General features: G+C 39.2%; 1 protein-coding gene across 10 annotated transcripts in view; it reads right to left on the reverse strand.

Annotated features, from left to right (window-relative positions):
• The window catches only part of ino80 (INO80 complex subunit), a 46,080-nt gene that overhangs the window by 7,846 nt on the left and 14,052 nt on the right, over positions 1-24,182 (reverse strand). For 8 of the 10 annotated variants that reach the window (XM_015380685.1, XM_015380683.1, XM_015380682.1 and 5 more), the window contains 11 exons: positions 24,053-24,146; positions 23,703-23,919; positions 19,460-19,600; positions 18,709-18,934; positions 7,867-7,994; positions 3,225-3,319; positions 1,228-1,300; positions 848-1,006; positions 628-730; positions 442-530; positions 110-268 (listed from right to left, as the gene is read on the reverse strand). In XM_015380685.1, the coding sequence (XP_015236171.1) occupies positions 110-268; positions 442-530; positions 628-730; positions 848-1,006; positions 1,228-1,300; positions 3,225-3,319; positions 7,867-7,994; positions 18,709-18,934; positions 19,460-19,600; positions 23,703-23,919; positions 24,053-24,146 (1,484 nt within the window). The remainder of the gene's footprint in view (positions 1-109; positions 269-441; positions 531-627; positions 731-847; positions 1,007-1,227; positions 1,301-3,224; positions 3,320-7,866; positions 7,995-18,708; positions 18,935-19,459; positions 19,601-23,702; positions 23,920-24,052; positions 24,147-24,182) is intronic. The other 2 variants (XM_015380687.1, XM_015380690.1) reach the window with 1 other exon arrangement.

A 24,182-nucleotide genomic window follows, 5' to 3' on the forward strand; every position in this document is an offset into this window, starting at 1 on the left:
CAGCTAACAAAGATGTTAAGGTACCAGACTTATTTAGAGTATTTATGATGATTTGTCCATAACTTTAACAAACACCCCATGCTTTCTAAAGGCCTCTACATTCCCCCACCTCGCTGAAAGGACTGGGCATGGCCGAGTCCATCTCAACGCTGATGAACGAGTCGTCCCCGTCTGCCGACAGGTTGGAGTTATCGGCCGACGGCGCGTGGGCGATGACCAAGTTCACCTCCTTCTTCTTCTTGTTCTCCGACTCTTCGATCTTCTTCTGCTGGTCGGACAAAGAAAGGAGGAGGCAGAAGATAAAGGGTTAATATAGATAACTTTACTTAAAGGGTTTCAGTTTCCTTCTGGGACAGCATTTATAAATCTAAACATTTATCATGAATTAAAAGCAGATATCTAAAGCAAAGCGTTGCAGATTTTTTATCGCTGTGTCGATACCTTCTCAGCATACTTTTCCCTCTTCCTCTTCCGTTCCTTCACCTTGCTGCTCTCCTCCTGCTGCCTCTTTTCCTCCTGTCTTTGGCGCACTACAGGAAGACACACATTGGGTTCAGTTTCCTCCTTTCCTGCTACAGCTATCATTTGTTTTGTTTGTTTTTTTGCTACTGAAAGGCACATGCTCACATTTCTTCTCCAGCTCATCGTCATCTAAAAGTAGACTGACCACCTCTTTAGGCTTGAGTGTATCCGGTTTGAAGTTCCCTCCAGAGATCACCACCCTTTGGATCTGGGCACATTTAACACACAAACATTAATCAATGCAGCCATGCATACTTGATAATTGTTTAACTTATAAGACATAAATATTGATTCTCTGTAGCTGTGCGCAGGGTGTTTATCAGACCTCGCTCTTCTCCTTGGCGCGCTGCAGGATCCTCTCTTCAATGGTTCCCTGGCAGATAAGGCGGTAAACGGTGACCTGCTTGGTTTGACCCAGCCGGTGAGCCCGGTCCATGGCCTGCTGGTCCACTGTGGGGTTCCAGTCGCTGTCATAGAAGATGACCTGGATGGAAGAACGACAACGTTTGTATTTTTGAACCACAGTAAACAAGGAAAAGGACAAATTCATTACCATAGATGGATTTTAAGCCATTTTACAAAATCACTCTAATCCATCGTAGCCAATAAGCTAAAGCAACCATGTAGAACGTGTCTTGATCTTTAAAGAAATCTCTGTTTAAGTTTGAATATGATCTCTAATATTTCCTAGCATGTGGGACTCACAGTGTCTGCAGCAGTCAGGTTGATGCCCAGTCCTCCGGCTCTTGTGCTGAGCAGGAATACGAAGATATCCGTACTGTGGATGGCAAATGGCGAAAAGGTGAGAATTTATTCACCCTTAAAATACAAATATTCAATCATTTTCAATTCCCTTCACATTTTCTTTTTGGGGAATTTTCAACATTTTAGTCCAAAAACAAATGATAAAAGCTTGTGAAATGTTTGAATAATTCAGCATCCTGAGAGAGAAAAAATATTATTTAACACTTGTGTTAAGTTTTTGTGTACCTCAAGTTAGACCTTCTTTTCCTTCTTTACCTGCAGCCTTACTGTAGAAAAGAAACTGTTCTGGCAGCTAGGAGCTTATGCTCTCTCTGTGTCATGTGACCTGCTGGCTGAACAACTCTCAACACAAGGCTTTCAATCTTACAAATTCCAAGCCAGACGGGGATCTTTTGTGACCAGACTAATAATTGGAACCATAAAGACCAACTATGCTAGCATTGGCTTAGTGAAAGATAGAAATGGATAAAGCTGCATGTGAAACATAATTGGTGGGTTTATTAGATGAAATTTAGTGCAGTTTGTTATTCTATTGCACTCAAAAGCAACCAAGTTTCCAAGCATATACACAGCATCAGTTTTATTGGGACAGTAAACAATAGGGCTGGGTAAAAAAATCGATTTTGAATAATTCCTTTACATTTTTGCAAAATCGATGTCTAGGGAATGAGATTGACTAGTTTTATAGTGACACGTGTGACGTTCACATTCAAATGAGCAGGAAAGATGCACTCAAGATTACTTCAAGCCAGACAGCTGCAAATATACCCAATAGGTTCACTGAAGACATTAACCAATGGGGGCTGACCAGAAAACACCCTGTAGGTGTTACAGACAACTCTGCAAGTATGGTTTGTACAGTGAAGATAATGCAGCTCCTGCATGTCTGCTGTGTCACGTCTGCTCGCTCGAGTGAGGCTTCACTTTTTCACTTTTCACAAACAAGCTTGCACTTTTGAGACAGTTTTGTTCACATCTCCTGTTTAAACTGTCAGATTTAAAAGTTTGCACTTTAATATGACAGGAAAAAATTAAATACATGGGTATTTTATTTAAACACAGTTAAACCACTTTTAATATTGTAAAAACAGATTGAATCAAAATTAATTGATTTAGAACTCTAGGAATCAAAATCGAATCGATTCAGGACTTCGGCTAAAATACCCAGCCCTAGTAAACAAACAAAATAAAAAACAAGAAAAACTGTTTATTAATGCATCAAAAACTAAAAAAGCACTTGGAGAGCGCAGACCTCCGACTTATATTGTGAACTACACCTACAGCTAAAACTCGCTAATCCGGATCATGACTTTTGGAGTGCAATGCTGACGCTGTAAATAGTCACTACTGCCCCCCTCTGGTATGGGGGGTGAACTGCTTATTTCCTCCATTAATCACTATCTCACAATGCTAAAGAATCCTTTAAAAAAAAACCTGCATCTGGGTTAAAAATTTGATTAAAATCCACCCAAGCAGATTTAAAATAATTGAAACTGTCAGAAAATGAATGACAATCCCTTCAGAAGCCAAATGGCTGTCAAAAGATAATTTACATAAAAACTGTTCCTGAAAAATAAATAAAATGATAAAAATGGCAGATTTTAGAGAAACAAAGGACTGACAAACAGAGCCAGATACCTCTATTGTGTTTATTTTCTCCACATAAATCCTGTTCATCATTTTTTTTCTGGTCACTCTACCCCCCCCACTTCTTTCCAGTAACTTCATGCCCTCCCAGTTTGAAAACCACCGTCCTAAATGCAAACAATAGAGTAAGACAGGGGCCTGGGAGCCCCGCTAATGCGATCCAGAACATGTGGACACCAAAACTCAAGGCACACATATGCTTGTAATATCTGGATGTTTGATAAAACTGTTCACTGATTGCTATAATATACAAAAGGGAAGCATTACATGGCCATTTTTAGTACACTCACCGGCTCTGGAAGTCAGCCACCATATCTCTGCGTTCAGAAATCTTGGAAGATCCATCAAGTCGGATGTAGGTGTGTTTTCGATAAACCATATACTCCTAGGGAAAAAAAAAAATTATACCACACATTGTTTAAATATTTATAAAGACCAAAAATTCGTTGATTCCTAGTGTGGAAGCCTGCAGACATACAAAGGTCATAAACAATACAAGAGAAATGACTGATTATATGCTGATTACAAAAACAACTACTGTTTGTTTCCACTTTTCAAACACAATGAATAAAATGGACCAAATCCTGAATTGCATTTCTGAAAGAGTACAAAGTTTGGAATAAGTTGAACCTTCTTGGATCTGACTTAGAAACCTACTGACATTTTTCTTCCAAACATGTTGAAATTCAAGTTGAAAACAGTTTTTTTTTAAAACATCTTGCTGCAGAAAGAAAATTTCCAGCAACTGTCGACTGACCTTAACAGGCTATTTAATATGAAACTCTATTGAGCTCATTCTCTAAGGAACAGACAGGCCCAGCAGAGCTATTGATTACACTTCAAGAGTTGAGAAATATTTATCTTCATTATGATAATCTGTCTGTGACATCACTTTTTTTGTTGAAAATATCCTAATTCCACGTTTTAAAAGTAGGTTTAAACCCAGTGAGACACTAAGAACGACAGATATTGATGCATTGACACTTTATCCTCCCAGAAGTCTGCTTAGCTGCTCTGAGTGTCGGTGTGGGGGTGTTCGGGTTGACGGGAGGGTCTGAGGAGCACTGATGAGGTGACACACTGATCCCGCTTTAAGTACTGCCATGAACTTACGACCTCCTTGTTACAATACACGGGTGCCCCCCAAAGCAGTCACAATCCCTAAAACCCATCACGGCTCACCTCACACAATCATTAGCGACGATATGAACGATTTGACACCGTGTTTTCTATGTCCTTTATCATGACACCAGGCCCTCTGCCCCACCAGGGCCTGCCCTCCTCGGCCTGTCTGGCTCCGTTCCCATGCACCCCATCTGCTCTGAATGAACACCGCATTAGGAACCACTCGCACATTAGAGCTCCAAAAATGTTCCCAATCCTCCAGAATCCGGTTCTTATTTCTTCTGAGAAAAATGGCGTCCAAAAATAACATGGAAATGATCAGAAGAAAGGTTTCAAGGACAGTTGCTTGGCTGCTTTCTTAGCAAGCATTGAGAAACTGAGATCTAATCGGCTTTAGCTCTGACACATCGTATAGGACATGACATTTTAACACAGATGATATGATTTAAGGAATACATTGGTCACGCTCAATCTCCTGTGTTTATTTTTTCATTGAACCATCAAAAGCTGATTATAAACTGAACCAAAATGAAAAATAAGAATAAAAGGTTGGATGGGGAAAAAAGAATTGATAAAAATCATCATCCTGGACATCCGATTGAAAGAGACAGGAATTTATTCAAGGATCAAGTTTTTCAAGGATCCTCTCAACAAAACTAGATGTGTGCCTATGCTCTTTAACAACACATTACTATTTCTTTTCAACATGTGAGGCAAATTTAAACAAAAAAGAAATCCTGTTTTAAATCAGTTAAAATGATGTTATTATTTGCTAAAAGCCAGAATCGTGTTTTACTTTCTTTAGAATCAGATGTTTACATACACTAATATTACGAAGCTCAGACGATTATGTCATATCTTTGTACCTTTCCTGAAAAAGAACCCGAAAACCTCTGCCTCCTTGTCCAGCATCAAGCATAAATTAAAAAAATAAATAAAAAATCAGGAAGAGAAGTGTGTACCTCCATACTGATTTTATTAAAGAGTATACAAGGTTTCCTATTCATGTTTGGAAACAAGTACATGCAAAAAAAAAAACATAATAGAAATGTTAGGGGGACTATTTCACAAAAACTGGATTTAGATAAAAAGCTAGGCTTTACCTAGCATGATCAATGCATCCTGACTTTATCTGTTTCACAAAGGCCAAGCCAGGCTCAACATGTGTGATTATGTCTATGGATGTAGACGAGTGCCACTATACAATGAAGAAATAACTTCTGAAATAATTATTTAATGCGTATGGTAATAAACTGGTAATACATTATTTAATCAAATATATACAGATTTTATTTCAAAAAGTAAATATAATTATTTCATGATTTAATAAATGATTTCATGTTCCTGAGGAACACCATGAATTAAATCAAACGGCTCTATCAAAGTCAAGAAGGCGGTTTCCATAGAAACCCTGATGACTGAATGGCTGCTTCACACTGACTAAAATAGGACAAATTCTTTCTTTTTCTTTTCCTCCTAAAGTTAATATTATCTCTAAAAAGGTAACATATTTACAGCACACTAATTGGGCAGTTCCAGCCTCTATATCCATAGTTCCTTCAGACTTCAGCTCACATTCTCTTTTTAAAACTTTATAGAGACCAAACGAGGAATATAGAGGCTGGAGTTGCTCACTAAGTCTGCTGTATAGGCATTGCAACATATTTTAGAAAAATGTTAACTTTATAGTAAATAAAAATCTTCGTTAGTGAAAAGCAGCCAATCAGATGTTAGAGTTTCTATCGAAGCGGTTCTAGAAAAGTCTGCTGTGCGGACTCCATGAAATGATTAAACACAGACTAAAACAATGAAATGTGTATGTAAATAAATTAATATTAGATTCAACTATTTAATTTTACATTTCATAATTTAATGGTTAATTTATTTTTTAAATCATGTAATTTAATAAATTCATGGTACATTGATTTTTTATTATATATTTACACCTATTTATTTAATGCTATATCGAACCCTCCATATATGGCTCAGGTCATCGTCATCAAATATATCTTCCTAACCAGCTTTCTTAGATGAGTTAAAAGAGTTGTCATTTTTCAATTGACTTAAACATTAACAGTGAAAAGTAAAACTGTAACGTGCAGATCTTGAAGTGATAGATGTTAGTTTTTTGCAGCGATGTTGGCTGGAGCTGTCAACAAAGTCATCATTCACAGAGAGGACATCATGTCTCAAAATCAAAAGAAAAAAGCAGATTAGATCGACCCCAGGGCTGAAATCCTTATTAAGGGACAAAGTGAAACCAGTTGTTTGTTAGAACAGCACCAAGTTTATCCTCATCATACAGTTTATGAGGCAATTCTACCAAATACTAGAGACAACTAAATGTATACTTTAAAGATGTTTAAATAATTTTCCACAAAATCTATCTGATTTAATATTCTGGCATTTACTAAAACATTATTTTTTTTTCCTAAATGACCTTAAAAACGGCTGTGATTTTTTTACAGTGAATGTTAATATCAGATTCTCTGTATGAATAAAGAAAAGGAAAAAAGGAGAGCTAAAAATATCTTCAAGTCTTAAATAAAATAAGGGAATTATCATAGAAGGCAATCTTCACCATCGTGTTCATTTTTTAAATTTGTGATCCATCATCAGACTACCTGACGTCATCCAATAAAACCATCAGCCAGCAAGTGACCAAATCATAAAACAGAGATTAGGATCAGGCCTTTCCTTTGCTGGAAAAGGAGATCTTATTTTGTGGAAATCAAAACCATCTGCAGGATTTATTTCCCAACCAGCATAAAGAAAACAATGCATGAAGACAGCAGCCAGATTGGGTGAACGTATGATTTCATCCCGGATATCTTCTCCCTGTTAGGCAAGCAGATGCGGTCACACCTATCCTCAGCTCCCTTCTATTGCACTATGAGCTCACTTATCAACAGTCTATCTTGATTCACGAGGCACACGCTGGGAAAGCCAGTGAGAGGGATATTAAAAAGAATGGCTAGCTGTCTTAAGTGCTTTTTTCAGTCCTCTAGTCTTCGACCTAAACGTGAGGTATACTCGCTACTTTACAGACACGCAGGAAGACGACTCTTAACCACCAGGGTCAGGTCCATCAGCCATCGAAAAGTCTGGCTGTGGAAATAGGACGACATCAATCGAAAGGGGAAGGAATTCCCAGTGACATCATGCCGGAGACTTTTGGCTCCATAGAGATGGTTGCGACAAACATGGAGGAAACAACAGTGCTGCACTGAGTTTCTGATGCAGAATAACCATCAGAGCTGCTTCGCTTTCTTTCCCATAAAGAAACAAAATTATCAACTCGAAATCTGGATCTTTAAAACCTAACTACAGTACCTTGACCTTTGATCAGATTAATGCTAACCAAGAGGATCTCTTTTTGATTTCAATAACATGTGTTTTGACTTCAAACCATTTATTCGATGCTCAGAAGAAAAATAAAAAGGTCAGTTACTCGTTGCCATCTTTATAATTTTTCTGGTTTTGCCCTAAAGGTGGAGGAATAATGATCTAAATGCGTTACCCTACCACCCAAGGGTTTTAGCATCTTCAAGCTCTCCCTTCTTTCATCACCACTTTTTGCTCCTCCACCCATCTGCCTGGCTCCCCTGCAGATGAGACCCCTCTAATTAGCCCTGACCTGATAATTATCCATCTAATAGGCTCGCTAACGAGGGACAGGCTGGCTTATTAGTGGTGCTGGAGCTCAAAAACCGTAACAGACGGCCTGTGAAACAACTCATCAGCATAAAACATAAATGTATATGCAAACAGTGGATGTGGAGACGAGGTTTGTGTTCTAGTTCATACCTCAAGCAGGTCTATCATGCGGGTCATTTGGGAGTAGATGAGGACCCTGTGCCCCTGGACCTTTAGTCGGTTCAACAGGTTATCCAAAGTGTGGAGTTTGCCACTCTCTGTGATCAGGCTTTCTTTATCTGAAAGAAGAAAACAAATTAACCCAGGAAAAAAAATAGAGACACTGCAAGTCAAATGTTCAATTTTGGTTTCACTGCTGAAATTACACTCCAAATCTAGAAATAAGTAAAATTTCTTAAATTAAGTCTATTTTCCCTTAATTTGAGCCGGTAGATAAGAAGATTTGACAATGGAATCAGTATATTTAATCTTAAAATGAGATAATATGTAAATGAAATAAGACAATGTAATAGTTTTTTTCTTTTCATGAATTTAAATTGTCTTGTTCCATTGGCAAAGTGTCTCACTTACCTCCTCAATTCAATAACAAATGCACTAAATTTAAGAAAAAATGACTTATTTAGATTAAAATTTTTTGCAGCACACAGAAAAAAATTGAGCGTATAAATTTAACCCATTAAAAAAAAATGAAAGACTTAGAAGAAATATCAATACATTCGTGTTATCAATTGGCAGCTGTGGATCTCTCTACATCAAAGAAATTATGTTTGCACCAATGCACCAGTAACGAGGGTATTTCTGAATATTGACAGCTTTTTTATTTAATCTTTGTTTCAGTAAAAGCGATTTCTTAGTTGTCGTCTGATGCAGCATCACATTTTCTCCTTTTCTATCAACAACCGACTAATGAGAGCAGACTGGGCAGCAATCTGACCCCTGGCTTGCTGCTGAAGTGGTTCTCTGATGAGGAATTAACAACATGTGGTGAATAGCTGAATGAGGAGAAGGTCAGCGCTGCCATCGACCCAAAGACAGGCACACTTCTGTGTTTGACCCAGGGGTCATGGCACCGGGAGGAGACAAGCAAAGGCTGACATGGCTGAACAGAGGTTACAGGACGGTCCCAATGGGAGAGTTAAGCATGCCTGTCTTAGATTTAAATTGATAAAAGTTTCTATTTTTTTTTTAAGTTTAAACCTCCAGCTTTTCAAACTTTCCTTATCTAAATTTCTATTTTCCTTTCAAATTATTATAATCAACTGAATAAATCTCAGGCATCTCAAATTTAACAAAAAAAAAAACTGTCCAGTACCATTCACATCCTTCTGGTATTTCCTCGACACAACTGTATGCTAATACGTACCCAGACTGAACTCTGAACTGTGACCTCCGTAGGATAATCCCTAAAAAAGGTCAGGTCCTGTAGAGGTGTTAAAGAGGAACTAATAGAAGAGATGAATGGGCAAAATGCTCTGGGGACGCTCACAAAAGGTCAATGACATATCAGAGCAGAAAGGTGTTAGCCTGATAAATACTTTAAGTCCTGGTTACATGGACGTAAAGCTCCTTAAAAAAGGATTAGCTCCCAGAGTAAATGTCTTTAATGTCATTTCCCTTCTCTGGCGGAATGATTTTTTTTAATAGACAGTCCAGCGTTTCCAAACAGGAAAAATGCTGATCAAAAAAGCTTTAAAGAGGAAACTATGCCAGAAAACTGTAAAAAGAAAGTCAGCCAAACTCTGGAACTTGCCAAACAGTGTTACATGATCTCATAATATTTACCTTGCCACAATATTTCTTGTCAAAGTGAATCTTTCTCAAGGACGGCTGAGAGGTGCCTTTAGCATATGGCTTCATTTGATGAAATGTAAAGTATTAACCCTGTAAAGCCAAGAGTATAATATTTGGTACACTACTTTCTGAGACGTCAACATTATCGGTGTCATTTTTCACTTGGAAAAACCTGGTGTATACAATCAAACATATAGTGAACAGAAAAATCATAATAATTTGCATGTAAATGTCTAATGTCTTTTCAACTTAAATGTCTTAATCAATGAAAAAATGCACATTTATATATAATTTTTATGTCAGAAGACTAGTTTAAAAAAAAAAAAATTCTAACCATTATTTCATAATTAGGGGCTCATAGGGCTAACACGAGAGCTCTTATTTTGGAGTAGAAAGGAAGCCCTTCTAGAGTTGCACTATTTAACTGAGAGAGCTGACAAAGAAAAACACTTGTTTTATTTCATCATTATCAAACACACTAACTCTATTCCCTAAACATTTACTATAGTTCTGACAGACAAAAACAGAGATTTGCAGAAATGATACCCATTAGGATCTAATGAGGCTGTCACCGTGTGTCCTCTCATTAGCTTGATGCAATTTTCTACAAACGTCGGATACAGTAAACTTTTTATTCCTTTACTAATAGACAACATACCGGTAAGAATTTTTTTTGTGCAAAATATATACTGTGATCAAGTTCTAGAAAAGAAAAAAAAAATCACTGCAATAAATAAAAGGAGGAACTTTTATAAAAAAGAGGATAATACATGGTCTTCCTTGCAGAAATGGAACCAGAAAATAATCAAAATGGCAACAATCTTCCTCAATGGAGGTCAGCATCAGACAAAGCCTTGTATGAATCATAGTAATACTGCCTCGCTGCAGGAGCCAACGAAGCAAAGCGGTATTAGGGTGGTACTGCTTCTTGGAATAAAGAAAGAAAGGTTTAAGGCAGAGGAGACAGCGAGACTTGCTGGGGATTACGCATCCGAGAAAAGAAAATTGTCCAGGCAGAGTATGGGGTGCAGAAAGGCAGCATTAGCCCTGGTGGTGATGGTGGTGATGTTGTGGTTTGGAGCAGACAGGGCCCTCTCACCACAGGTGCCAGTGGATCCATTGCTGGTGCTCATTCAAAGACTTCCTTAAATCCATTGGGTCATACCAGCAAACACCCAGACACTAGCCACCACTTGGCAAAGATCTAAATGTTGATATAGGCCAGTATCGCTTAGCTCCTGAAAACTCATCTGTTTCTGTTTAGCAGATTCAAGCATCCAATGTCTGACCTCACTTTGGAACCGTTAAAAGTCTCAATCAAAGCACGTAAGGAACAGGTTTAGTTCGGTTAAGTGCATGACTGTCAGTTCACTGTCATGTTTAGAATTTTCAGTGACATTCGAATGATAAGGAAGGGATCAGCAAAAAGGAAACAGATTGAACCCAACTATGTCGACAAGGGAAACAAAAATAACACCCCTACAGCCATGCAGGCTTCCCACAGCAGAGCGAGGTGGCTGAGTTCACATACTGCTGCATGCAATCTAAATATTGCAGCCGAACCCTACAAAGGGATGCCAAGAAAGTGAATAATTTCAATTTGGGAGGGCTTTAGTGGTCTGTGTCACTTAGCCATAACATTTATGGCTTACGTTGTGAGCTGCATGTGGTTGCAGAGAAATGCATGAATGCTTCAAGCTACACACACAGTAATGAAGCTCTTAAAATGAATTATTAGGAGCTCAGAGGAGCTTTAATGGAAAAGAGCTTATACGTAAAATGCTTAATATTAACACTATTAAGATTTTTTTTATTATTGGACAACAATACGCAGGGTGTAACTGTGAAGTAAAGGAAAAACGTTTATGTTTACACAAAAGAATGATAAAAATATTCGGATTGAGCCCTCAGATAAGGAATCCTTAGAACAAACTAAAAGTAATTAAATTTATGAATATAAAGAGATGTGAACATCTACAGACTGAAACTTTATCTCTTTTACTTTTGATAAAAGCTTAAGCTCAGGCAGACCAAACGGGGACCAGTTAAAACACACATTTTCAGGTTTTACCAACAAATTAGATCAGCTCTGGACTTAGCTGTTTTCTTCCATGATTGGCGTATGCGGGCTGTGGGGTCTCTGCAGCTCCTCCAGAGTCACAAAAAGGCTCCTAAATCACTCTCTATAATTGATTAATGTACCAAACATAGCCAGATGAGATGCTCAGAGCTTAGGATACGGTTTTGGAATCTAACCTTGTTTTAAACTACTTCAGAATGTAACCTCTGGCCTCCTCGCTGTTTTTCTGGTACTTTGTGAAAATGGGTGCTCCATAATTCCATAAAAGTTTAAAAAAAAACAATCCACTGGACTTGGTTCCCAAGGTTTTAAGACCTTTCGCTTCCCGTCCCTGAAACTTTCTCAATTAAAATGTCTGGATTTGCAGAGAGTTTGAAGCTTTATATAGACAAGGCCTTGTATTGCTTGGAAACATGCAAATTGAAACAGACGAGCAGGTCGTTTGGATGACTGAGAATCTTCATCTCCATAATATTCTCTACCAAATATCTGATAACTCTAACAGCTTGATTGAAACAGAGAATAGGTAATTTCTGAAGGCATTCGGCTGCACAGGATTTTGTTGATGGTTGTCAGAGTAAAGAGGGCAGAATACAGCTTTCCCTCAAAAATACAGATTTATGTTTGTAAAAGAAAATGATGCATTCTGTTCTTTACTGCGCTTCCAGTGTCGACAGTATGAGGGAGCTGACAGTGAAACTAACTTAAATCTCAGCTCTTCTATCCCAAAAACCAAACATGAACCCATTGAGTGGGATGTTTTAGTTTACTTCTAACTGAAAACAGCAAAAAACAACAACAAACAACTGAAAATCAGGGACTGTGGTATTAACCACACCCCACAACACATGCTGTGTCACACCACTCTGCCGTTGCCATGGATACACATATCAAGCTACACCACCTGCCCTGTCCCACTTTCAGAACGCACCCCTCCCCTCATATGCGCTTCAATCCAATCCAGTCTAACAGCGGTATTCATGCAGCCGCCCCTCCCCACCTCCTCCTGTCTTCAACGCCTGCTGGCAGATTAAGCTACACTCCCCCTTTCTGCCTCATCCACGACACCCTCCAGCTCCTCCTCCACTGCTTCAGCCTCCCTCCTGCTCCCTTCTGACCCACCGCCTCCCTGCGGCTGCTGTCCCCCGACATTGTAATTCAATCCCTGCAGGGCCAAAGCCAGGGGCCTGACATGGTCCTGACCCAATTAGAGGCGTGCTGCCAGCTAATTAACCCGAGCCACAGCCCCTGGTGCCTGGCGCCTGATACTCCCTACCAAAGTAAGACGTTAATTTCATTAATACGCCACTACTGTCCTGTCCCCTTCCCCTCTGCCAAAGAGCGCCATTGCCCTCAGCGGAGAGGGAAGCGGGCCAGATGCGAGCGGCAGAGAGGATGACAAACAACAGCATGAGTGTAGAACGAGAGCTGGTCAAGAAAGATGGATGGATGGTTATGTGAGAAAGAGAGACAGATGGGGGGCCACAGGACAGGTCGAACCCACGATCGAACCAGGCATCAGCTTCTCACTGTATAATGACACATTACACTATGCGATCAATAAGTCAATGAGCAACACTTGTCCACCACTGCTGATAAAGGAAATATTAGCTCTGAACGACTTCACTGCTTCTGCACATATTGACAAAATCAGATCTAAACTTGATTTTCTTAACAGTAGCAGCAGATAAGAGCCAGATGCCAGTGGGAGGCTTTGGAAGCCGACAGGAGACGGAAAACAGGAGAATATTGAACTTTGGGATGTTTTACAGACACAAAACAGGAATAAAAACAAAATATATCAGCCTCTGGAGAGGGAGAACTAAGATAAGGAGCGTGGATTTCCCATAAGCCCCTAACTACCCCACTCTGTAACGCAGAGTTAGTGATGAGCTGCAATGATGTGAACAAACGCAGGATGGTTTGGCATAAGAGCAGCCGTCTCTCCTCAAAAATGGAAGAAGAGCACTTCTTTGGGTTTTCTAGGAGTCACAAAGCAAAAGAAGAGACAGACAGACACGCCACACCACAGTGGCTAAATGTTGCCTCTGTCATTAAGGGGTATATCACCGCTGGCCGGAGCTGACACTGAGGAACGCCACAGCAGAGCGCCGAAAACAGCGCCTACGGTAAACCCATACAAGAATCATGTGGCTAATGTCTCCCCCTTCAGTCTACTTTGGAGTTCCTCATGTTTAAGGAGGTGACATTTTTGGGCCTATTGTCACAAATTATTTCCCATAAATTAGAGTAGGAAACCTGGTTTTACACACACTTGGCTGGCTGATTAGGTTCCCTCTTTTCTGAGAGTTAAAAAAAGCCAAATACCACAGACGGTTGGCGGTGCCAGTTTAATGCAGAGTCAGTCGGCGATGTGGTGAGGCTGGCCGTCTGTGTTGTTTTGTGCCCGTCTATCAGAGGGCTGGGGAAGTTTCCTGCCATTTTGACGGGGAGCGGGGTTTCTTTGAAGGGACAGGAAGGCAGAGCTGCATTTCCCACAGTTTAATGTGAGCTTCATGGCCTAGTAGTGACAAACCTTTCTCTCTCTCTCTCTTTCTTTCTTGAAGTCTGACTTATACATAGAAATCAATGCATGCATGCAATAAATCTAGTGGATTATATAACAAAAAAGTTGTCTGCAATATTCCACATACATGTAGACTTAGACAGCACAAATCATAGTTTATAACACAGCTAAAAACGAATAGAAAGGAGTCAGCTTTATGATGAAAAGCCTGTTATTTTGTCGGGAGGGTGCCTCTAATTATTTTAATGTGAGAGACAGGCCACACAGACAGCGAGGCCAGTTCTACCGCAATGTAATCTGTCTGCATGCAACTTCACAAGTATTTCACCTTGAATAGGGTTCAGTGTTTTAGCATGTATCACCTTACAACCTTTAATACGGCTGTAATGTTATTTTATTTTCAACAGAGTACAAAAACCATAAGGCATAATTGCAAAGAAGTAAATAAAAAACAAAATATGAGCAAATCTTAATGTAATCTTTTAGAATTAGATCTAGTTAGTTGGTTTCATCTGGATCAAAGTCCTTAAGCTCTGACTTGCTTCTGCAGCTTTAGCGTTCATTTTCTGGGTAAGTTAAATTTCCATCTAATCTGACCAAAGACATTTCTTCAATGGGGGTTACTGTTTCCCCTGCACTGTTTCTCAAAACTTTTGAAAGGAATTTCTATTTCTCTGCTTTGAAAGGGTAGGTTTGTAGTTTTGCAACGTCTTCCCATGGTTGGATTTGCTGAACAACTTTAAAAGGACTGATTTTAATCAGGTTTTTATATTCTTCTACTTTAGTTATACATGACTTTCTGCTAATCTACTCCTTAACGTCTCAATCTAATAAAATCAAATACAGATCTTATGTTTATCAGAGTTGATTTCTAGCTTGAGTTGAGTTAATCAAAATTTGTCTAGTTAATTTCCTTATTATTGCTACTGAGTTTGCATGTAGTTTTTTGCATTGTATTCCTTCAGCCAAGTCATCAAGACTTAAAAATGCGGCACACCCTGGTTCAGAATAAAAAGGGGCTTCTTTAATCAAAGATAAATAAATAAAACATTCATGTTGGCTTGATGGTTTGTTTTGGTGTATTATTTATCGGTTCAGTGAAAACACGTGAAATGTTCCCAGATTTGTCCTGATCTGACCCAGGAAAGAAGTCCATTCCTGTGCAACTTTCTATATGTCCGACTGTGTCTGTCTTCTATCCTGTCCTAGCAAATGTTCAGAGCTAATAAAGGCTTGCATTCCCATGGCTTGACTCTATATGCAAGTTGATTTCATGCTAATGAATCATAATGGGAACAAAGCTCTGGTGCAGGTCCATCTTAATTAAGAAAAAAATGCCTTTCCTAAAGGCTCTGGCTTTAAAAGGAGGGGCTCATTTTTATGCTACATTCGATATTTCCTAGAAGTTAGAGCTTGGTTTACACGCTTTAAAGTTTTGAGTCATAAAAACAGAGGGATCTGTTAATTCTGTGCTGCTAAAGCTAACTGGCCAACAAGCCAACAATAATGATAATCTCTAAAGGGTTCTGTCCCACTGAGTAAGTCAGTGGCACAATAATATAGAAACTCGGGTAGTTTACACCTGCAACTTTCATTCCATTTTAATACATTGTAACCAGCTGTGGTTTGTTTGGGGACCTCAGACGTTGCCACCATGATCAACTTTAGGAAGTGTTCCTTTTGCATTTCTTTTCTGGAGAAAAGAGAAAAAAAACTTAGTGCAAGAACACTTTAGCCTGTTGAGTCATATGTTATTTCAGGAACCTTGTATAGTTCTCTTTAATAGACAATTCCACTCCAATTGTCAGGATGTTGAATAAGGCAGCTGTTGTTCTGTTTCATTTTAAGTTTAATTTCTTGAACATCGATTCTTGTCGCAACTTTTAGTTTCTTAGTCCCTGCTGATGTGCTTCATAGTTATGGAACTACTTGTTTAGTTGAATAACATTGGGTATGTTACTTTTGCTGTGCATTATTTGGTATGTTTACATCCAATTTAACAAACTTTAAAAAAATCTAGAAAAATATACATTTATAAAAAAAAATATCAAATTAGGTGTGCTTCCATCTATTGGTTTGGATCAAATTACCCAGACTATGCAAAGCCTAATTTATTTTTTTCCTGTCAAACAGGAAGTAGTAGTTGCAAATTAGCATGACACAATAAATAGAGGTTTATATAGAAAGCTGTGTTATGGGAGCATCTAGAAGGATCCTAACAGTTGAAACATTGAATCTCCTCTTTAAGCACATTAACTCTTTGGGAAGATCAAAAACCAAGCTCGAACAAAATTACACACTGCAAACTGAGAAAGCATTTTCAAACTTTGCCATTTCCATCAAACCTTATTTTATTGCAATATTTTGAAATGTCCAAACAAAATGTTGATAAAAATACAGGTACAGTCTGTTTTATACTTTTTATATCTAAGAGAGGAATAAGCCAAGCTGTATATTTTCAATCTTTGTTTCAAGCATCTTGAGGTGAGAAATCTATTATCGCTGCAAACAGTTTGTACAGTTAAAATGTTTCAAACTATTAGGCAGATTTAAATTTAAAGTTATCTTTTGATTTAATCTGTTTAAATCTGTTTAAATTTGAATCTGTTAAAAATTAGGTTGATAGTAAGGAGGCCTTTCCAGACTTTTAGCTCATCATCAAAGATAAATCATCAAAAATCGATGAAAACATGTAAAAATGCAGGTTGTAGTAATAATTTTTTCTTATTTTATTTGACTAATCTGAACATTTAAACAAATGTAGGTACGCCATCTAAAACATGTTCATAACAATACTTTTATTTGAATCTATTTCTAAAAAAAAAATGATACTCCTTTTTCATCATTTTAGAGATGCGTCTCAATTCCTATCAGAAACAAACTTATTTCATTTCAATCCAAACCTGCCAGAGCTAAAGATTCTTTTGAGCCACTTTATGTGCAGCTGAATAAGTTCTACTAAGCAGCTTAGTGTAAGTGATCCTGTAGTTCTCCACCATTGTCGTCATATAAAAGTCTCCTATATCTTTATGTTCCATCATTGCAGCCTTATTCCCATTAAACCCAACTTCCATGTAACTATTTATGGTTTGAGAGTAAAAGCTTATCTCTACCCCCGGCTCATCACCAGGACCAACTAGCAGGTCTCTGTCACAAAGAGCACTTTATTTCTAATGAAACATCTTTCCGTCATGGAAATCCTGCCAGTACAATAACACTGAAAAACAAACAAAATCTGTGGCCCAAATCATTACAGCCTCAATTGTTTTTTCCTCCTCTATGTCCTGATTCCTAATAGGTCCTCTGATTAGATTCCTCCATCGATATCAGTAGGCAGCCCTACTCACGCCATGGCGCTCAAACAAACAGTAATTCAGCTCTGCCATTTGTTCTTAAGGTGTGGGGCTGGGAGCGCGGAGGAGCAGGGAGGGTGGGAAACTTCAGCTGAGCTACTGTACATATCTAAGCCTTGATGTGGCAACAATGTGTTCAGTTAGGACGGGTGCCGGCGCGTTGGGTCACTTCCTTCCTACTGGGGCTGAGAAAGAAGTAGGAGACCAGACGGGCCGAAAGGCCGCGGTCCAGATACCGATTCCAGCACAGCGCTGGGTGCTGTCTGTGCTCTGTTTTGCTTTTTTTTTTTTTTACAGAGTAAGCTGAGGCTGTCTTTGGTTTTTTTGTTGGTGTGTGAGGACAGCCAATGCCGACGAGCGTGGGAGAGTGTGCACGGTGAGCTGGGAGACACCTCAGGCCCCCCGTGTGAGCGCTGCAGAAGTCCCTGAATGGGCTTGATTGTACACAAACAACACACATACACACTCAGTCATACGCGGACGGACCATTTATTAGTGTTACCTAACTACGCACTTGAACAATGAGCAGTGGCTAAACTTCCTCGCTTTGTCTGCCTGCGTATAACTTCACAAGAGCTTTCAGGCTGTTCTCACACAGACACACAAATAGTTGTTTTGTTTCTCACATTTACATACAAACACTGACGAGCACATGCATGCAGAGATGCGGAGAATGGAGAATAAAAGCTTTGTAAATACGCAGCCTCATAATTTAGAAGACCTATTTAAGCATCAAGCCATTTTATTGGGCTGGCTAATCGGATGTGAGCATCCATTTATCACAAAAAAAACAGCAGTCATCAGAATGGAAGAAAGACACCTTCTCATAGCAAGGAGGGGTGAGTAGGTCAGTGAGAACGGACATGTTGTCTGTAAAATGGCAATGGCCTCCGTAACCTCAGACATCCATCAGTCAGCTGAACCCTGGAAGCAAACCGCCTTCAGTTCCACTTACCTGACCCTTCAGCCCTTCTGATAAAATCCTGGACAACTGGAAAACCCACACATGGACACAATTCACACTAATGCTTTCAAGCAATGAGCTGCTTTGATTGATGGGAATGAATTTCAGCAGACATCCTCTGCAGGTCAATCTGATTCTTAGGGTGAGAACTACTGTGCTGAGCAGAATTATTCACATTACTGGACTTATTCCAACTTTCTTTTTTATTTATCGGCTCTGTAACCAGTGAGGCAAATTAATCTGCAGCAATGAAACCTGTAGTAAGACCAGTGCCTACCGGGTATCCGTATGAAGGACCATCCATGGCGAGGCTGGAGGGCCATCACGCCCCCCGGGGTGTGTGGGTGGATGGTGTTGGCCCTACCGCGCCAATCTGAGGCCAGTTCAGGGGAGCCATACAGAAAACACTGCCTGTAGACCGTTCCCCCTCCGCTGCGCATCACCCGCCACTCGTACTCGGCACTCCGGTCAACACAATACCGCTCCATGGGAACTGCAGTCACCTAGGCAACCGGAGATAATATGTGTGATGGAGAGGAAAGAGCGAGGCCTTTTGTTTTTGTTTTATTTTTTTTTTAATTAAAATAGAATCTGAACAAATGAGATGAATTCTCATGTAAACGTATTCTGTAATAACTTCACCTGATTTCTTTACAGCTGTACTAAATGCAGATGGGTTTTAATGAACATTCACCCGCTGATTCTGTGTATTTGTGTGTGAACATGTGTTTGTGGTTGTTATAGAAAGCTTAACAGCTTGAGAACAACCTGTGTAAAGAGCTTTTTTTTTTTTAAAGGTTTGTTTGTTTTAAGAGCAGCTGTAAGGCCTTGGGGTCAACCCCCACCTACCCTGTAAAACACACATTTCATAGATAAGAGCTTCTCATTGTTAAAAACCAACAAAAAGCAGTGCTTCCCTCTTCTACTGCCACGACCACCCAAACACTCTCACCACTTTCAACACGTTCAGGCCAATAACACCATTCACACAGCAGGACGCTGTTGGAGCATCTTCCCGAAGCACTAACCTTAGGGGTGGCAGCCAGCAGGAATTTAGGGGGCAGCGTGGGTTCACAGGGTCGGAGGGTGGAGGTGGCACAGTTTCTGCTGTGGATCTTCACATCTGTGTGCCCCAGCAGTCCTGGCCTGGACGCTGTAAAAACCAGATCCTAAATAAAGAAATAAAGTAATATATTATCCATACATTATAGCATAAAGGAAGAAGTGAATAAGAGCTTCTACTGAGCAGATCAAACTGGATATATTTCTAAAACATTTACATAACATTGTCTCAAAAAGCTTAACTTAATATGTTAAATCTGTGACTCAAGTGTTGAATTTTTAAATGCATGAGAATAAACATTCATTTCTTATCTAATACTTGGACAATAGATGGTGTGAAAAAAAAAACATTTGGAGAAATCTAAGAATAACACAGAGGTTGATTCTAGAGGAGTTCATAGGGGTTGGTGGTTTGGTTTCAATGTGGCTACACATTGCCACCTACTGGCAGACCAAAAAAAACAGCATTGGAGAAAAATATACTTCATTTTATCTCACTTTCATGTTAGCAAATGCTATTAGTTTACCTCACATGCTGAACTTCTTGTAGCTTTTTTATGTAAAAGAAAAACATAAAGTCATAAAGGAGTTTAACACTACAACATTTTAAGAAATAATTATAAATTGTTGCAAAAAAAAAAAAAACAATCCACTGGACACTGAACACATTTTTGAGTTGAAAAAGCTTCCTTGATGGGAAGCGAAACGTCTTAAAACTTGGAAACAAAGTCCAGTGGATTGTTTTTTAACTTTTTTGGAATGACTATGAACTGGATGACTGAGAATCTTAACCAGCAATTAAAAATTGTATTTAGCACCCCATTGTTAGAACCTCTTTTCGCTGAACTTACAGCTACCAGTTTTTAGCCACCTCTGCCAGCTTGACACTAAATGTTTTTACCAATTCTTTAAACAAACTAGCTTATAAGTATAGTGGAGGATGTTCTTTTTCCGGGTAGATCATCAAAACAAGTTGTCCTCCTAATTCTATGTAAATATGTGACGAGTGAATTTCTCCGCTGTGAGATCAATAAAGCTCATCTAATCTAATCTAAACGAATCTAATTGTCAATCATTCTGTCGATATGTTAACGTAAAGCCGTCCTACGTTAGCCTCGTGAGACCATCCTGATCGAACGTCCAATCAGAGTTGGCTTTGAGGCGGGTTGAGGTGTGACGCAACGAGAAGCGCGACAGTTCAGTCCCAAGAACATGGCGGCTTCAGCCGATGAAACTAGCGTCAGCGTGGCTATCGAGCAAGTTTTATCGGAATTACAGAGTATTTCTTCACTGAAAGAAGAGCAAAATACTGCTCTGGAGGCTTTTCTCAGAGGAAAAGATGTTTTTGCTCTTCTCCCGACTGGTTTCGGCAAGAGTAGCCTGGCTTGTGGTTGTGTTTTCGTCGTCGCTCTGTTAGTACGTCATATGCTTCGTTGATCCAATCAGCTAACCAGTATGCGGAGCGAATCCATCTGGCGGAGTCAGGTTAGTCCTACGTGCTTGTCCCCATTTTTACTTATGGGTGGTGAGTCTGACAAAGTGGAAAAATTGCAAATCTTCTTTTGTAAACTAAGCTTGTATGAGTGATGCTAACAGAAACTTTTAAACAGAGCGTGCAGAAGGAGAAATGGTCTCCTACACGCTCTCAAACGTGTTTAATAGGCGTCCCCCTTGGGAGCGGGTACAAGGTTGTGCATGTGCTTTAGTTTTTTTTAAGTGGAAAGGGCAGGTCTTTTCAAAACTTTATGAAAATCCTCCACATTTGAGCTCCATTAGATCGAAAAGGGAGTAGCAAGAAAAATCAATGTTCTGGTCTTTTTATAACTGCCCTGAAGAATTAAAGTCTGGCCTCTGACTGAGCCTTTCTGACATATACATTTGTTTTAATCCAAACCATCTAGGCGTTTTTTTTATTAAGTAATCAGGCAAGAGGTGGCCTCTTTTCAGATATGTTTTTGTCCACAATTATGCTCGACTTTGTGTTGGTCTGACAAAAAACTCTGAGGTTTGTTGTGTCTTTAATATTAACTCTTGCTAGGTGTGGTAAAAGAAAAATCCTGTGATTAGATGTAGGAATATTCAGCCCCTGTTCTTCCACAGTCTGCCAGAAAACCTGAATATAAAACCGACCACGATGTCAATCATTGGGTAAAATAAGAACGATGAGCCAAGAAGAGAACGGCTAGTCTCTGCAAGAAAAATAAGCCGCTGCAAGAAGTTGGCCCAAGCTACAGGAATGAGGGATTTCTACAAACAAACGGGGCAGTGTTTGAATTAAGCATGGTCTATAAAGTTTAAACTCTTCTGATATATTCAAGTTTATGGGTCTCATTTGTTTTTGTTTTTTTATTTTTTTTCCAAAGGGGAACGCTGAGATGTAATTGACGTCAGCAAGAAATATTTCTAACCCCTTAGTATGTGAAACTATAACTACATTGGTGAGAGTTGATGTGACACACAGCTGACCACAGACAAACTTGATTGTTTATGTTTTGACCCCTTCTGACAAGCAGAACTGCAGGGGTTTTCTGGAAGCTGTTACCAAACAAATAAGAGGTGATTTTGTCCCCTAGTGGTCTGTCTATTTGAACTGGACGCAATTCCCACATTTCAAATGGCATTACAGAAACATAAATATTGCGATCTGATCATGTACCTCGCAGCAACACAATCCCTTACAAAGGTTTTAAGGGAAGCAAAGGCAAAATAACACGTTCTATTATCTGCCATGAACATCCAGAACTAACAATGACGTCTAAACATGGATGGATGGATTTGTTGTTATGAGTCTGGTACAGCCGTTTTGGAGACAAGCTAAGTTTCTGTTTTTTTTTCCTGAAATTATATAACATTACAATTGCTTTCAAGTTTATTTTGTAAAGAAATTGTCTTTTACCACCAAGTGGAAGACATTTCTTGAACAAAAAAGACACACAGAGTGTCTAAAGAAGCAACTGATACTAGTAGCAAACTACTAGAACCACTTGCCTTGGAAAACATAGCTTACATATCGTCCATTGAAGCATCTCATCTGAGCCAACTCAAGTGCTTGACTTCAGTTTGCACTTGTTTATAAAACTAATAGTTTTGTCTGTTTTTACCCTTAAAACATAAGTTTTTAAGGGTAAAAGTCTGTACAATGTATCTTTAAAATAATATTAATCATAAGGATTAATATTATTTTAAAGATACATTGTACAGACTTCATGAGGCATTTGATTTATTGTTTGGGTTGTGTGTGGTTTTTATTTCCATTTTACAGTTTTCTGGATTTGGTTGTTTTTTTAATCCAAGTGCATTTTATTTATTGTTTTAGGTTTTGTTTTTTTTGGCATATTCAAAATGTCTTCTAGCTCCAGTGTTACGTTCCCTTTAGAAATTAAAGTTAAAGCAGGCATACAGTGTATTATTTTTTGCCCTTTTCGTGCTGATTCTCCAGTCGTGCGAGAATTTTTTGGATCGGGCTGAGTTTCAGCCTCATTGTGCGTCCTGCGTCGTGTACTATATAGGGGGTAACGAGGGGCGATCAGTCTCTCACGACCACCTCACGATCAGGAAACATAAGGTTTGAAATCCAGTCGGCTCTGGTGAGGCATTCCTGAGCAAATCCAGCTGTTGAAGCTGAGTAACGAATCGATTTACCAGGACCTCAAGCACTGCACAGGAGCAAAAAATGGGAGTTCTTCTTCTTCCAGATTGACGAGTCCTACCAGTGGAATCTGTCGGTGCTGAGTCTGACGTGTGGTTTTTGGACGTACAGTGTGAGCAGTGCCATTGCATCAGAGCTTTGGGCCGTAAAGTGTAAGAACATTCATCATGAGCTGTGAACTTTAAAACCCTGCGGTTTAAATGGATATTTGAGAGTGTATACTTGCATTTGTTTACATTATTATTATTACAGTACTTTAAGATGGTTTCCAAATTGTAATAATGTTTTTCGCAATAGTTTCTTGAAAAAAACTGTTGTCCAGCAAAATCTATAAACATTATTAATTTTAAGCCATTTAAAAAAAAAAGTTATTTTAGGTGTTACATTTTTTCTTCATATGTCACAAACTCAGGATGAACGTGGTTATAGAGACACAAACGTTGACGGTTCAGAGATTTTAGTCTTGATTAAGATCATATTCCAGTTAGAAATTAATGCCAACCAATAAAATGTCTTCTTCACATGCCACAGTCTGTGGGCGTCTTATTGTTTTTAATTACCTGGAGGATGAGACTGCTTTGTGTGTTTGGGAAGGCGGTGGGTCTGTTGAGCCACAGGATCAGATCCTTGCGAGTAAGACACTTGTTGCCGTGATGCATCCTCTCTCCAGCGGCCTCCACATCACCAGCCTCCGCTTGGGGCTCCTCTTCGTGGTTGAACAGTCGTTGATAGTAGAGCCGGTAAGCAGCTTTCAGGGACAGGAAAAGACCTAACCATCTGAGAGACAAACAATAAAATGTAATCACTAAAAAAGGATCTCAAAAAGGAAAACAAAATCCATAGTTGCAGCATATTTTGTATTTGTTTTAAGAAAAATAAACAGCATTACAATCAGACTTTCAATACCCACCTCACTAAGGTGCCTTGAAGCATCATATTGGACATCTCTGCTGGTGACACATCAATAAAGCGCAAAAAGGAGAAGCAGCTTCCCTTTTCATCATCTGAGACGTCACAACCAGAACACAGAACAATGAATG

This window comes from Cyprinodon variegatus, unplaced genomic scaffold, assembly GCF_000732505.1.
Source record: "Cyprinodon variegatus isolate N-32 unplaced genomic scaffold, C_variegatus-1.0 Scaffold219, whole genome shotgun sequence".
Lineage (NCBI taxonomy): Eukaryota > Metazoa > Chordata > Actinopteri > Cyprinodontiformes > Cyprinodontidae > Cyprinodon > Cyprinodon variegatus.